General features: G+C 49.0%; 1 protein-coding gene across 4 annotated transcripts in view; it reads right to left on the reverse strand.

The window, feature by feature from the left end:
- The window catches only part of WDR4 (WDR4 tRNA N7-guanosine methyltransferase non-catalytic subunit), a 71,443-nt gene that overhangs the window by 38,938 nt on the left and 16,236 nt on the right, over positions 1-16,269 (reverse strand). For 3 of the 4 annotated variants that reach the window (XR_013158725.1, XM_077118998.1, XM_077118999.1), the window contains exons 4-7: positions 13,486-13,642; positions 12,850-12,962; positions 10,970-11,030; positions 6,700-6,798 (exon numbers count right to left, since the gene is read on the reverse strand). Coding sequence is in view for 3 of the 4 variants with exons in the window: in XM_077118998.1 (XP_076975113.1) it covers positions 6,700-6,798; positions 10,970-11,030; positions 12,850-12,962; positions 13,486-13,642 (430 nt within the window). In the remaining variant the exon portion in view is untranslated. The remainder of the gene's footprint in view (positions 1-6,699; positions 6,799-10,969; positions 11,031-12,849; positions 12,963-13,485; positions 13,643-16,269) is intronic. The other variant, XM_077119000.1, reaches the window with a different exon arrangement.

A 16,269-nucleotide genomic window follows, 5' to 3' on the forward strand; every position in this document is an offset into this window, starting at 1 on the left:
GATTATTGTAAAGTGTCCTAGGAGTGTAAACTCTTACAGCAATCACATATATTCAGGAGGTGTAACTGTTCATTCTAAATTCTGAGATACTCAGCTGTCTGTATATAACACAGTCTTTACCAGAAACTTCGGGCACTTAGGTGACACCTGAGACTCAGAGTTTGAGCTCTAAAGCTATGAAAGTCAGCAGGACCCCATACAAGAACTGTTTAAAAAGCTGAAAAAGTGAAACTTTTCAGTGGGGCAGAAATTTCAGGAAGAAACGGGACCCAGCGTGAAGGGACTGAGAAAATCAACTTCCCGATTTGGAGAATTTTTGATATTCTAGCAAGTAGTGGGGGAAACCAAATCAACAGGCCGAGCCCTTGATCTTGGGGTTCACCCCTGTGAAACTTATCCCAGCAAAGGATAAGCTAAGACATCGAGTAGAGAGATGAATAAAGCTGATCTAGCTGATCTGGATAGGACTAAAGTATATCAGAAGACTGAGTAAAGGAGGATATCATTCATGTTTTTTTTTTATTGTGAAAAAAACACATTCAAAAAAGCAATAAATATCAAGACACACTGTTACAATTAGTTGCAAAACAGATTTCAGAGTTTAGTATGGGTTACAATTCCACAGTTTTGAGCCTTTACTTCTAACTGCTCCAAGGCACTGGAAACTTAAAACTTCAACTTCTGTGTGAGACAAAAGGGAGAGATGCTTATTTGGTGCTAAGTTTATATTCTGGCTGGTGTATTTCCTAATTTAACTTGTACAGCCAGTTTTTCGTTAATACCATAAGCACATGGAACCTTCAATAGGGCATCAGATTTTGTTGGTTTCTCCAGGTTAGTGTGATGCCCCAATAAATCCCAGTCTTCTGGACACTGAATAAGTAAGTGCTTGCAAAGTCCCCTTGGGGGAATTAGGAGAAAGGGGGCAATATTCAACTTTCCGATTTGGAGAATTTTTGATATTCTAGCAAGCAGTGGGGACAACCAAATCAACAGGCCGAGCCCTTGATCTTGGGGTTCACCCCTGTGAAACTTATCCCAGCAGAGGATAAGCTAAGCCAAATTAGGCCTAAGAGTCACCCCCAGAGAACCTCTTTTGTTGCTCAGATGTGGCCTCTTTCTCAGCCAACACGGCAAGTGAACTCACTGCCCTCCCCCACTACATGTGACATGACTCCCAGGGTTGTAAATCTCCCTGGCAACGTGGGGCAGAAATTCCAGGATGAAATGGGACCCAGCGTGAACGGACTGAGAAAAGCTTCTCAATCAAAAGGGAGAAGAGAGAAATGAGACAAAATAAAGTGTCAGTGGCTGAGAGATTTCAAACAGAGTTGAGAGGTTGTCCTGGAGGTTATTCTTAGGTATTATATAGATATCCCCTTTTTAGTTTATGGTGTATTGGAGTGGATGGAGGAAGTACCTGAACTGTAGAGCTGGGTTCCAGCAGCCTTGTTCTTGAAGATCATTGTGTAATATTACAGCTTTTACAATGTGACTGTGTGATTGTGAAAACCTTGTGTCTCATGCTCCCTTTAACTAGGGTATGGATAGATGAGTAAAGGATAAAAAATAAACAAATAATAGGGGAAACAAAGGTTAAAATAAATTGGGTAGATGGAAATACTGGTAGTCAATGAGAGGAAAGGGTGAGGGGTATGATATGTGTGAGCTTTTTCTTTTTTATTTCTTTTTCTTGAGTGATGCAAATGTTCAAAAATGATCATTGCAATGAATACATAACCATGTGATGATACAGTGAGCCACTGATTGTATACCATGCATGGAATGTTTGTATGTTAAGAATGTTTCTTTCCCCTATTTTTTTTCAATACCCCTTACCACTCCCTTTCATTGATCACTAGCATTTCAATCTACTAAATTTAACCTCTGTTGAATTTAAAATTTGTTAAATTTGGGTAGATGGAAATACTAGCAGTCAATGAGAGGGAGGGGTAAGGGGTATGATATGTATGAGTTTTTCTTTTTTCGTTCTTTTTCTGAATTGATGCAAATGTTCTAAGAAATGATCATGGTGATGAATATACAACTATGTGATGAAAAAAAGAATGTGTGTATGTTGTTTTATTAATAAAAACAAAAAAAAAGAAAAAAATGTCCAGGTTTCAGTAAAAGGTTACAAAACATATAAAGAAACAGGAAGCAACGGCCCAGACAAAGGAGAAGATTAAAGCATGAGAAATCACCAATGAGAAGCCACACCTGGTACTTTCCAAAAACGACTTTTTAGAACTGTACTAAACATACACAAAAAGCTAAAGGAAAATGCAAAGAACTAATAGAAATCAGGAAAGTGACAGATGAATACAAAGAATAGTAACAGACAACGAAAAATTACAAAAAGGAACCACAGCTGAAGATTACGAATGGAAAATTTCCCAGAGGGGTCCAACAGCAGATTGGAACCAGGAGAACAAAGAATCTGAGAACCTGAAGATAAGACAACTGAAATCATCCAGTCTGAGCAACCGAAGGAAGAGGTAGGAGAAAAGGCTCAAAAGGACATTTTGGAACACATGAAAACACTGGACCACAGACAGCAAGCTTCCTATCAGCGTCAGATCTCTCCAACATGACTGACTTAAGGCGGCTACTTTAAGTGAATATTCTTGTTCGCAGGAAATATCCATGGCAGTGTTAAGTGTTCAAGGAATATGATGTGAACAACCCATACTCAAGTACTCATAAAATAGATTACCAGACAGAGGACAGACAGACAGACAGACAGATGGAGTGGTGTGGAACTTCCGCTTCCAGGGGTGTGGACCCACTGTAAGGAGGACCTGGAGGCGAGGCTGCCTCAGTTAGACCCACTTCATCCAGGATGGGGCTTATCCTATGAGAGAATGAAATTTAGACACAAGAGAGAGGGAACCAGGAGCTACAAGGGAATCCAGAAGAAAAAGCAGAGTCCAGCAGACCCCGCCAGCTGCCATGAGACCGAGGGCCAGGAGCGCCAGCAGCCAGCCCAAGTCTTCAAGGGGAAAGCATCACCCTACTGACACCCTGATGTGGATTTGATTAGCCCCAAAACTGTGAAATTCATTTCGTTTAAGCCACACCATTTAATGGTATATGACTGAGCAGCCTAGGAAACTAAAACACATGGATAGATTGCTATAGTAAATGGGCAAATGTTAAAATTGGTGGATCTGGGTATCTGGGGAATAGGGTATACAGAAATTCACTGTATGGGGTTTGTATATCTTTGTTACTATGCTTTAAGTTTGAAACTATTTCAAAATAAAAAGTTCAAAGAAAAAGCATACATGTCAAGACCCACACTAAATACATAAAAGCAGAGGGAAACCTCTGTGGCCTTGGATTTTGCAGTGATTTCTTAATATGACATGAAAAGCACAAGCACAAAAGAAAGAAATAGATAAATCAGGCTTAATAACCAAAATTAAAAACTTTTAGTCATCAAAACACATGATCAAAAAAGTGAAACCAAAAAATGGAGAAAATACCTGGAAATCATTAGATGATAAGGCTTATGAAGAACTTTTACAATGCAATAATAAAAATGCAAACAACCCAAATAAGAAAAGGTCAAAGGACCTGAAAAGACATTTCTCAAAAAAAAAAAAAACTGACTCAAAATAACCAATAAATACATGAAAAGATGCTCAATATCATTAGTCATCAGGGAAATGCAAATCAAAACCATAAGTAGATACCACTTCACAGTCCCAAGGATGGCTATTACTAAAAAAAGGAAAAACAAACACCGGAGAGGCTGTGGAGCAAAAGGAACACATTGTTTCCTGCTGTGGGAAGGTGAAACAGTGCAGCAAATGCGGCATACAGTGTGGCTGTTCCTCCGAGTTAAACACAGAACTACCATATGCTCTGGAGCAATGAAAATGGTATTATATTGTTCAAAGAAAAAAAAGAAAAAATCACCATATGACCCAGCAATCCCCCTTCTAGTACATATCCAGAAGAACTGAAAGCAGGGACATGAACAGATGTTTGCACACCACTGTTCATAACAGTGTTCATAACAGCACTATTCACAACTGCCAAAAGATGGCAGCGACCCAAGTGTGCATCAATGATGAACGGATAAACACGATGTGGTGTGTGCATATACAATGGAGCATTATACAGCCAAGGAAGGAGGTAGAATCCTCATCTGCCATGTGGACCTGGTTTCGATTCCCAGCCCATCCAAAAAAAATTCCACAAACAGTACTGTGATAATGGGCTATTCACATGCAAAAGAATGAAACGTGACCCCTCACTGCACAGCATACCAAAATAAAAAAGGAATATATGCAACAACATGGATGAACCTTGAGGACATTATGCTGAGTAAAAAAGCCAGGCACAAAGGACAAATATTGTATGGTTTCACTTGAAATAATTAGAATAAACAAATCATAAAGTCAGAATCTAGAACACAGGTTCCCGGGGGTGGGGTGGGGGTGGGAGTGCGTTCAGGTTACTGCACACAGGGCTCCTATCTGGGATGCTGGAAATGTGCTGGTGATGGAGGGCGGTGGTGGGAGCATAACACTGAGCAGAAAATGTAAGGATATTTATCAGTTATAAAAAAGGAGAGTCCATTAGGACTCTCGCAACACCAAGGATGAACCTTGAGGATATTATGCTGCATTAAATAAGCAAGGCACAAAGAGATAAATACCATGAGTCCACTAATATGAAATGCCTAGAAAAGACAAATTCATAGACAGAAAATATATTCTAGGTTGCCAGGAAATGGGGAGTTCATGCTTAGTGGGTACAGTTTCTGTTTGGGGTGCTGGAAGTTTTGGAAATGGAATGCAATTGGTGCCGGAGGATATACACTTAAAAGTGGTTAAAATATCTCCCCGCCTCTCTAAGCCGACACAGCAAGCAAACTCACTGCCCTCCCCATTCTACATGGGACATGGCTCCGGGGGTGTAAACCTCTCTGGCAACGTGGGACAGAAATCCTAGAATGAGCTGGGACTCAGCATCAAGGGATTGAGAAAACCTTCTCGACTGAAAGGGGGAAGAGAGAATTGAGACAAAATAAAGTGTCAGTGGCCGAGAGATTTCAAATGGTGTCAAGAGGTTATCCTAGAGGTTATTCTTATGCATTATACAGATATTCCCTCTTTAGTTTATGGTGTATAGGAGTGGCTAGAGGGAAGTCCCTGAAACTGCAGAGCTGTGTTCCAGTAGCCATGTTTCTTGAAGATGATTGTATAATGATACAGCTTTCACAATGTGACTGTGTGATTGTGAAAACCTTGTGTCTGATGCTCCTTTTATCTATGGTACAGACAGATGGTTAAAAAATACGGATTAAAAATAAACAAATAGGAGGGGGAAGGGCTAAAATAAATTGAGTAAATTGAAATACTACTGCCAAAAATTTCTTGTATGAAATTTTTCTTTTTTTTTATTTCTTTTGCTGGAAAGATGCAAATGTTCAAAAAAAAATGACCATGGGGATGCATACATAACTATGTGATGATATTGTGAGTCATGGATTGTATACCATGTATAGAATGATTGTGTACTTTGTTGTGTACAAATAAAAATATTAAAAAAGAAAAAACAATGCCTCCTCCTGTGTGGGACGTGACTCCCAGGCATGTATGTAAATATCCCTGACAACATGGGACACAACTGACAGAGATGAGGCTGGCTCTGGCATCGTGGGACTGAGAATGCCTTCTTGACCAAAAAGGGGGAAATTAAATGTAACAAAATAAGGTATTAGTGGCTGAGAGATTTCAAATAGATTCGAGAGGTCATTCTGGAGGTTACTCTTAAGTAAACTTCAGCCAAATACTGCAAATTGCCACAGTTTGCCAACCCCCAACCAACAGTATTCCTAAACCCTAAAGAATATCCTGGGCTCTAAGGCTCTATAAAAATTCCACATATGAAATTCATTTTCCATAAACTTAATCTCCAGATTTTTCCTATACCAGATAAGCTGTGAAGCCCAGAGAGGCCAGTCTCTCCAAGAGCATCCAGCAGCTGTAGCCCCTACCCCATAATGTTAGTACCCCTTTTCAACATGAAGTTAGAAGGGTCACTGCCCAAACAGCCCTGAAGGTTGAGAGTTGGAACAGAGAAGAAGGGATTTAACAAATGATTATGACTACTGAATCATTATATAGATATTTTTTAAGTTTCTAGTGTATTAGAAAAGCCAGAAGGAAATACCTGACATTGTTAAACTGTAACCCATACTATACTTTGAAATTTGCTCATAACCACCTATTAAACTGTATTTTGAAATTTTTACTTTTCTGTATACATGTTATATTTCACAATAAAAAAATGTTTAAAAACAAAAGTAATTTTAGCTGGGGCAGTGGAAAAGTTTTGGTAACGGCTGGTTTGTGACGATGGAGGCAACACTCACAACAACGTGAGCGTAATTAACAGCTCTGGATTATATATTTAAATTTTAGGTTGTATACGTGTTACTAGAATGAAAATTTTTTAAAAGGACTAACAAACAGAACACTAATGTAAAGTGTGAACTTCCATTAATAGTACAGTTGTAATAATATTCTTTCATTAATTGTAACAAATGTACCATATTAATACAAGATATCAATAACAGAGTATACAACAACAAAGACAGCGGTTATGGTGGCAAACGTCATGCTATATGCTACCCACCCCTCTCTACACCAACCTTCTCGGGTTGAAGGCAAGCGACCCTACCTTGTCGCGCCATGAGCCCTCAGGCTCCAGCGGCCGGTCCAGCTGACAGCAGTGCAGCTCCCGCCCACTCCTGTACTCCCAGAGGCGCAGGGTGCCGTCCTGCACACAGGAAAGGGGCATGTCAGCCACACGGGGCCCCGGGACCCAATCAGAAGGAACAGCAGCTCGAAGGCTCTCCTGAGCAGGAGCGTGCGCGCAAAGGAGGAGGGGCACGCCGGGCAGGAACGCGTGGTGAGGGGCAGCACCGCCTCTCTGTGGGCAGTGTCCGCCCAGCTGCGGGAAGGGCGCCTGTCACAGGAAACTCGGGAGGGGCCCCGCAGGGCAGAAGGGCCAGGACACATCTGAGGAACAAAGACCACCCCTGCTGGGCCTTTCTACAGGTGCACAGGACATACCACGTGTGCGCACACATCAGACACGCAGGCATACACCAAGCATGCCACACATGCAGGAGACACACATGCCAGACACGCAGGCGGACGCCAAACATGCCACACACGCAGGAGACACACATGCCAGATACGCAGACGCCAAACATGCCACACACAGAGACATACATAACAAAGACGCCACACACACGCCAGACATGCCACACGTTAACAGACACACACCAAAGATACCACACATTCAATAGATACACATGTCAAACCTGCCACACACACACCTATCAGGCCCTTCAGTGCTCATGAACCTACAGGGAAGCGTACCAGACTGATGAGCCTATGACACGTGTCCTGCTGGGGTGGGGAAAGAGCACCCCCTTTATTGCCTGTGAGTGCCAATCGGCTGTGCTCTTATAAGAATAATACATAAAGAGCCTTAATGCTTAGAAAACCATCAGAAATGCAAAAAGAAGAATTATGTACAAAAATCTCACTCTGGGGCCCGGATCTGGAGAGGCCTGGGTTTCAATGCCAGAGACACACTGGACAACTGGCTGACCGTCAGGAGAGAAGAGACTTAGGGGCCCACTGCCCCACACTGCAGCTGACAGCACCTGGGCCCCACTCTCCAAACAGCCTCCAACAGGCCCAACAGGGGGGTCACCAGACACCTGTGGAGAGCTCCCATTTTTTCAGTAAAGGCAAACAAAACATGCAAAAGAAAGGAATCCACACTAGGCAAGGAAAATAAACTGAGAAGAAAAAACACCATCTCCTTGAGAAAAAGACACTAGACCACGCTATGAGAAGGGCAGCTATAAAAAGAAACATTTGGAGAACAAAAGAAAGTGTTCCTGACAACTAAAAATAGCAACAGAAATCAGAATTTCCACAGCAGGTTGGAAGATAAAATTGAGAAAATCGCCCAGAAAGCATAACAAGGAAGGAGTAGAAACAAGGAGAGACATAAGAGGGGGTAGGGTGTGTGTGGGGGGGGAGAAGAATCAGAGAATAAACTAAACAGCCCAGCATCAAGTCCGAATTCCGAAAGAAGCAATCAGGAGGACAAAGCCCAGGGGTAGGACAGCGCAGCCGATGACTTCCTCTAGACCCCACCGCTGCCCATAGCCGTCACCTTCGGGAACACAGAGGGGCCCCCAAAGCTTTCGGAGGAAAAACAGGTCGCGAGCAAAGGCTCAAACTCAATATGGTTTCGGACCGAACAGAAAAGCGGAGGCAATGGGGGGCATTAGGATAGAGAGAGAAACCGATGGTGGAGTCCTCAATTCCTGACAGAAAACCTTTCACCAAGAAGCTGTCATCCAAGTGTTGGGGGAAATTAAGGACAATTTCAGAAAGGCCCAGCCTCAGAGCAGTCCCCCCCACCCCACCACACACACATCTCAGAAAGCTACTGGGGGAGCACACGCCACCAAGAAAAAGCAGTAAATGGAGAGACGGGGGCTCCAGGGGAGAGCAGCCAGTGGGGAAAGAATCAAAGGGAAAGAGCAGTAAGTTGTTCCTTTCCCGAGAGAAGACAGGAGAGCCTATAGATGCTGTGCTGGTTTAAATTATGTACTCCAGAAAAGTCATGCTTTCTTCCCTAATCCAATCTTGTGGGGGCAGAGTTATTACGTAGGATGGAAACTCTGAATTGTATCCATGGAGATGTGACACACTCAATTGTGAGTGTGGCCTTTTGATTAGATAGAGATGTGACTCTGCCCATTTGAGGTGAGTCTCGATTAAGTTTACTGGAGTCCTTTAATAGGGGAAACATTTTGGAGAGAGCTCAGAGCCGACACAGACACCGATCTTTGGAGATGTTGACAGAGAGCAGATGCCTAGAGCAGACTTCGAGACACAGAGCCCCACAGACATCACTATGTGCCTTCCCATGAGATGCAAAGTAAGCCAGGACCCAGAGTTGTCCCAAAGAAGCTAAGTGCAGGCCGACAGATGTGTAGAGAGGAAACCACTGGCATCAGAAGCTGGAAGCAATGAAGCAGGAACAAGGACCAGCAGAAGCCAGCCATGTGCCTTCCCATGTGACAGACATCAGCCTTTCTTGAGTCAAGGTGTCTCCCTCTGGACATTTCTCTGACCTTAAACTGTAAACTTGTTACTTAATAAATTCCCTTTTTAAAAGCTGTTCCATTTCTGGCATATTGCCTTCCAGCAGCATTTAGCAAATCAAAACACACAGCCACTTTGTGATTATTCATATTTGAAGCAACAGGGCTAAATGTTAACTAGAAAGAACTGAAGGGGTCAAAGTGCATCTTGGAGGAGCAGAGGCAGGGGGTGGCTGCTTCTCTTTACAAGCCTTTCAGTGATGTGTGGCTTTTTTACAGTGCAATTCCATTGAGATATACTATATATTCACATGCCATACAAACTTCCAAATTATACCATTGATACGTGGCATTTTAAATAAATGTTTTAGATAAAAAAAAAAAAAACTGAACTCAGACAACCACAGGGAAGCCAATGAGGAAGTCTCACTGGGGCTGGCCTCCAAGGAGGCAGGCAGGGAAGCCTCAGGGTCTTGGGACAAATTGGCCCATTCTGCTTCTTCAAAATTGCCAGCAAAGCCGTATGCCAAATCTGAGGCCTTCATTTAACACCTTTCTGTATGTGTGAGGCATTTTCTTTATCATGAAAAACGCTGGAAGGTATATGGAATGCGTGTGGCCAAGCAGGCCAGTACCGGGTCACGAGCCACGATGAGGTCTTCCTTTCCCGGGACTACACAGTGCTTTCAACAGCAGGAAGAAGAAACCAAGTAAATGAAAAAGTGATCAGAAGACCAAGGGGAACGAGGCAGCATGAAGCAGGAGCCCAGCCAGGTGAAAAAGCAATGATCAAAGGACAAATGGGAATGAGGGAGCATGGAGAAGCCCAGCCAGGTGAAGCAGCAACAATGAGAGGACAGATGAGGACAAGGGAGCACCGGGCAGGAGCCCAGCCAGGTTGTTTCTGGTATTTGCATTCTGGCAGCTTACAAACTACAACAGGGCCTAACAGCTCAATGCTCCCCTTACCTCTGCAGGGATGGCAGCAGGCCCACCTCCTGGTACATGGCCAGCCGTCTCAGCACCTGTCCTCAGGCGCCCACCTGCTGTCAGGCTGAGGAGCCGAGTGTGCAGCTGGGGCTAACAGGGCCATGGACCCCCCGGCTCAGCAAGGGGCTCCCCGCTCCTCACAGCTGCTCTTTAACTGATACGAGGCCACCCCCAGAGCAATGAGGCCTAAGAACAGACCCAGACCAAGCACTGCCAGTCTGCACACATATGTGCGTACACACACCCACACACACACACACACACACCACGAGCTCTCCAACTCAGAAAGCAGAAGCACCACCTAGTGGACTGCAGAAGAGAGACACATGATGTCTGAGCACAAACCAGGACAGGCTAGTGTAGGAGCCAAGTGTTAAAACAAGACCTGCAGAATTTGTTGGGAGCAGCTGGCCTCAGGATGGCGGCAGTAAACTGTGGAGATTGTTATGTAGAACAATCTGGGAGGAAGAGAATGTTCACCCCAAATGGTTATGTTAAGTATGAAGGAAGAGAGCACTGAAAAATAAGCTCTCTGTTCTTCCAAGAAATGCATGCATGCCTCTTGTCACCCTGCAGCATTTAAGCAGGATCTGGATAAGAATAAAGTTGTCTGATGTCTGATGTAAAGTTAAGCTTCAGACCCCCTGAGCCCATCTGTGTCTTTCTTTCTTTCGTTCTTCCTTTCCTTCTTTCTCATCATTCCCTAACATCCTTTGAGCTCCGTTTCAACAGGAAGCAACAGGCTAGCAACCGCAGGAAGCCCTCCTCGGCCTTCGGCTCCCCCACCCCCACAGCCACTGAGGGGCTCAGCAAAGCACTTACCCCCGAGGAAGACAAAAGCAGCTCTGGATGATTGGGCACCACGAATATCCTGCTCACGAACCTAGGCACGAGAGGCAGTGTCAGCCAGCGTTCTGGCCACTTCAAAAGGAAGAAAGGCCTTCTCCACCCTGCTCCCCTGACCTCCCACAGAGTTCAGCAGAACGGAGGAAACGGACGCGATTAACAAGAGATGCCAGCGGAGGCTGGCGAGGCGAGGCGAGGCAGGGGCTCAGTGCAGCCTTCTTGGGCGCAACCCATCAACCCAAGGAGGCTAAGCCAAAGGCAGGCTGCAGGGCCCAGAATGAGCTCCAAGGCCACAGCCAAGAGAAAGCATCTCTCCGCCTCTCCAGAAACTCCGGCTCTGCTGCAGCTGCCCCCACCCGCCCCCCCTCTCCTGGGAATTGGCACATGGCCTCCGCCATGACGACGATCGCAGTGGGACCGACAGAGCAGAAAGACAGAGGGCACAGGAAGACGCCCCAGCACTCCTCAGAGATCCAGCAGCTGGATCCAGGCCAGTTCCCAGATTAACACCAGACAATGCCAACTTCCCTCCAGAAACCCCCTTCAGGTCCAGGACAAGCACCTGAGGGTAACGAGTTTCCTACTTTCCTATCGACTAGTAAGCCAGGGCCCATATGACAGGGCTCAGGTCCCAATCTAGCTGACCCAACGGCTGCAGATGGGCAGGTCCACCTATGATCAGTGGAAGCCCTTCACGGCAAGGCGGGCTGTGCACCTCCTTCATGCTGCATCTCCAGGGCTGGGCTGTGGCGACAGAGCCCTCATGTCCAGGAGCCTGGGCAGTGGCTCCCATTTGGGGCACCGGGCTAAGACAGCAGGTAGGGCCAGGGACAATGACAGGGGCCTCTTCCAGGAGCAGCCAGGGTGGAAAACAGGGCTGTGAGCAGGCCTTGGAGGCAGAGCAGGCGTGTGCAGCTGTCTGGGGAGAGCACTCCTTCCACCCACACAGCAGGTGCCAAGGCCCTGCCAGGGGAGCACCTTGAGGCAGGGGCCGGGGGAGCTCCTGAGACAGGGCTGCAGTGGTGGGCTCCAGGCGGCCAGAGCAATGACAGGGCAGGACCCCAGTAAGGGTTACTGGAGCCAAATAAAAGTTAAAATAAGCAAACACAGGGGACAGAATGACTCGCACGGCAACATCTGCACTACATCCAAAATGAGAAAATCTGCACAATCTCGGAAATGAACTAATCCCTCCAATTTCTACACTGCCCCAAACTATCTATTTTAAAGCATTTCAGTCAACTAAACTAAGTGCTCTTTCTCAGAATAAATACCAACTGCACCCACCTGAGAGGAGCCATATTCCTCAGCTATGCCCCTTTCACATGGAAGCAATGAACCCCAGCACACAGTACAGGGCAGCCACCTCGTCCTGGGGACGTTGAACACCCCACCCCCAGCTGAACTGCAAAGCCCGCACATCCCCTCCTGAGGGCTAAAGGTGCCTGCCATGGCCTGTGGGGGCTCCACACAGGAAGAGAAGCCCCTGGAGGGCTGAGGCGGGGATCTCCGTGAAATGCCAGGTGCTCAGAGGAAGCTCCTCTCTCCTGCTTCAGCAGAAGGAACAGCTGGGCTGTGGCAAGCAGAGTTGAGGCTGGCCTAGCCTAGATTCAGAGGAGAAAGACTCCCAGAAACATCCATGCAGGGCTGCAGTGGGGAGTGGGGGGGCACCCTGCCAGGAGGAAGGGGTCCCTTCGCAGAGGGTTTCTGAGCAGCTCTCCAAGGACAGCCCTAGAGGTCGCGCAGGCCCCTTTGCACTTGCCGCCCAGCGGCCACCAGCTTCCAGGAAGGTTCCATCTTTATGTTAAAGCCTGAGCTCCCACTGGAGACTGCGGGGCAGGGAGGGAGGCGCTCACTCAGCATGTCCCAGGCAGAAGGATTCGATGCTGTGGGGCGCGGCTGCCCAGCTGACTCGGATCTTCTCGTCCCGGTCGGCGGTGAGGATGAAGTGGTCGTCGGGACTCACCGCCTGGGCCCAGAGCAGGTAGAAGAGAAAGATGCAAACACTTCATCTCACAATGTAACAAGGGGCACCTGTACTTCTCTGGTGCCCTGGGACCCCTGCCCCCTCCTCCAGACTCCTGGGAAACCCAATTGGCCCATCCTCCCTGCTCCCGGCCTTCGGGGCAGTTCTCAAGGCCCTTGCCGGCCCTAGGCCCTCCACCAGGCTTCCCTGGGATGAGTTCTATCTGGGCCTCCCACTCCTTGAACTCAGCACATGGAAACAGGATTCTTTCTTCCCACCTGCTCCCAAACACAAGCCACTTCTGCTCCATCAACCCTGAGAGAGCCACTGCCCCTCCCTCCCTTCTCTGTCCTCATGTCTACTTGGTCACCGCAGTCTGTCCTTCCCTCCCCTGCTGGGCACTGGACCGCAGCCTGGCTGCCCTGCTCTGGTCCTGACCCATCGCTGGCCTTCCTGTGCCTCGGTGGGAGACCTGGGGGTCCCATGCAGGGCACCAGACAGCCAGCTGAGCCTCTCACCCACGTACCACATCCAACAGCATGGACAGATGCCCCAGCTCCAGGGTCCCAGCTCCGTGTGGCTCTAGCACCGAGAAGGAGTAAACATCTCCAGATTTGTCTGCCACCAGAACCTTCTCCTCTGAGGCTGTGAAGGTCAGGGCGGTACACCTCCTCACCACGCTTCTGGAAGGCCCAAGAGATTTCCACGGTTAGTCCAGACGCTGACCCAGCCCACGCCAGCCGGTTGCTGACCCCTAACACAGTCAACACAGGCCACTTCCCCACCACGGGACATGGCACCAAAGCACAGAGCCAGGAGAGATGGACTAGGCCACGGCCTCAGACAAACTGTGCTCTAACCATTTTTTTCTATTAAAATGTTGTTTCCAATGGTAGACTTGAAGTGGATATACAGGTATTCAACACAAGACTCCTATGACTACAGAGTATGGTATAAATTTCTATAATAAAATGTTGGGGGAAAACTGTGCTTTGACCCCAGGACCTCTATCACACATGGAGGCAGGGAGGGGACAAAGACCAACAGGCCCTGGGCCGCTACTGACCGCCAACAAAAGCACAACCCACCCAGCACCCAGCAAGGACCTTCTTGGCTGGCCCTCCCAACAGAATGCCTGGTCCGAACTGCCCAGCCCCCATCACGCTGGACCAGGAGCACCGCCTGGACACACCGCCCTGCGCAGCAGCCCCAAGAGGACCGTCTGTGGCACCCACGAGTTGGGACTCAGTGTGACCCAGGACACAGGAAAAGCAGGATGAGGCAGGAAGCGCGGAGTCGCGGGAGCAGTGACGGGCGAGGTCCTCAGTCCATCTCAAAACCACACGCTCACAAGCCCAAGTCCCCAAGCCGAGGCCGCGGTGCACTCTTCCCTCACACCGCCGCTGCCCGGCCAAGCCCGCAGCCTCCACTCTCCATCGCGTTTCCACTGGAGCCTCCTCCACCCGCCAAGGTAAGGCATGATTCTGCACTTCTGCCCCTCGCCTTAGAAGAGCGGCCATGCCCGCCTCCCTCGGTCACCAGCTCGCCCCACAGCCGCGCGGACAGCCGCAGGGGCCCAGTCTGCCACAGGGCTTCTGACCTGAGTGCGACAAGGCTGCAGCCTAAGGGACTACAGACCACACACACCCAGCACATGTGCCAAAGGAGCAGAGGGACAAAAGGAGGAAACGAAAGAGAAACAGCCCTTTCAGCTGAATTCCTGTTTATGTGCCAGGCAGCTACCATCCATCAGCAGCTGAGAGGATGACCTGGCCACCCCCCTCCCCCGACATGCCCCCTCCCTTCCCCCTCGCCCCCCTCCCCTGCCATCAGCGCCAATGGCCCCGCAGCGAGGCCGCAAGGTGGCTGCCGGGAGCGGAGACCACGCGCTGAGAGACAGTCCCGCGTGGGCGCACCATGAGTGCCGGCGCCTGGAGCTTGCATCGTCTAACCGAGCAGCCCGGCTGTGCCCACCCCACGGCCCCACAGCCTGACCCTAAGCCGCAGCTGCAACAGAAACAGGGCCTCGGGCCGCGGGCGGGGCTGAGAGGGCAAGGCCTCGCAGCTCAGCCCCGGGCAGGAGGGCCATGGGCACGACGGGCCCCTCGCACTTCTGGAGCGCCCGCAGACCTCGCGCTCTCAGCCAGCTTAACACCGACATCTGCGGCTGGCGTCCTGCCGCGCTCTCAGGCCAGCATGGGCTCTCAGGCTCAGGCTAAATTTGTCCCAGAACTGATTCCAGGATCCAGCCCGGATGGTGGCCTGACAAGTGAGGCAGGAGGGCTAGGAGGAAAGGCGAGTGGGAGCGCTAGGGGGTGAGGGGGCTAGGAGGCTTGGAGGTGAGGTGAGGTGGGGGGCTTGGAGGTAAGGTGAGGTGAGGTAGGGGGCTTGGAGGTGAGGGGAGGTAAAGAGGGGGGCTTGGAGGCGAGGGTAGGTGAGAAGGGAGGTGGGGTCCTCAGACAGGGCAGAACATCTGAGGACAGACAGCTGGCCAGGGGGTCGGCCCAGGGGCTGTGGGGGTCGGGCCTGCCCACCCTGCCCTGCAGGGTGTTAGCACATTGCTCTCCCTCCATGGGAAGGGGGTGCCCCACGGATGCGTCCAGCCTCCTAGCGGAGGGATAGTTGGGCCCTGAAATCCCCCAGAGAGCTGGAACTCTCCCAGGCCTGACCTGAAGACCCACTGGCCACTTGCTTGCCAGGCCTGCGGGGATGCCAAGGCCACAGACATCCAGTGTCTGCTCTGCCCCGAGCTCCCGAAGTTCACCCCCAGCCCTGCGCTCCTTCTGCTCAGTCCAGAGACAAGCCTGCCCATGAGCAGCGCAAACCCACATCACACTGCTGGGGGCTCTGCCCTTCCATGTGCTCTCACCCCTTGCACACGTGTTCTCTGAAACGCCATGATTCCATGGGAAGTGCTCCTGCAGAAACACACACACGAAAGCTGAAAATATCACCTGTCATCTCGACTGTTGTTCCTCATTCAGCCAGTCTGGCCCCAATCTGGGTGCCAGGGAAGATCTTGCCACCAGCCCCACTCAAGGCCCTGTGCCGGCCATTCCAAACTGCTGCCTTGGAAGGTCATTTCCACCCACAAGTTCCATCCTGGCTCTTCCGCAAACCCACTTTAAGCTGCAGCACAATAACGAAGAAGCACCTGGGTGGCAGTTCAGGGGTCTGGCCCGAGCTCCAGAACTTGCGGCCATGGGCAGGACACACAGGACCACAACCCAGAAAATGCTGATAAAGTATGAGTCTATGGAACCCCTAAAATCCAATGTCAGATGTGTCAAAGATGGGTGTTTTCTGGGGA

This window comes from Tamandua tetradactyla, chromosome 10 (genome assembly GCF_023851605.1).
Source record: "Tamandua tetradactyla isolate mTamTet1 chromosome 10, mTamTet1.pri, whole genome shotgun sequence".
Lineage (NCBI taxonomy): Eukaryota > Metazoa > Chordata > Mammalia > Pilosa > Myrmecophagidae > Tamandua > Tamandua tetradactyla.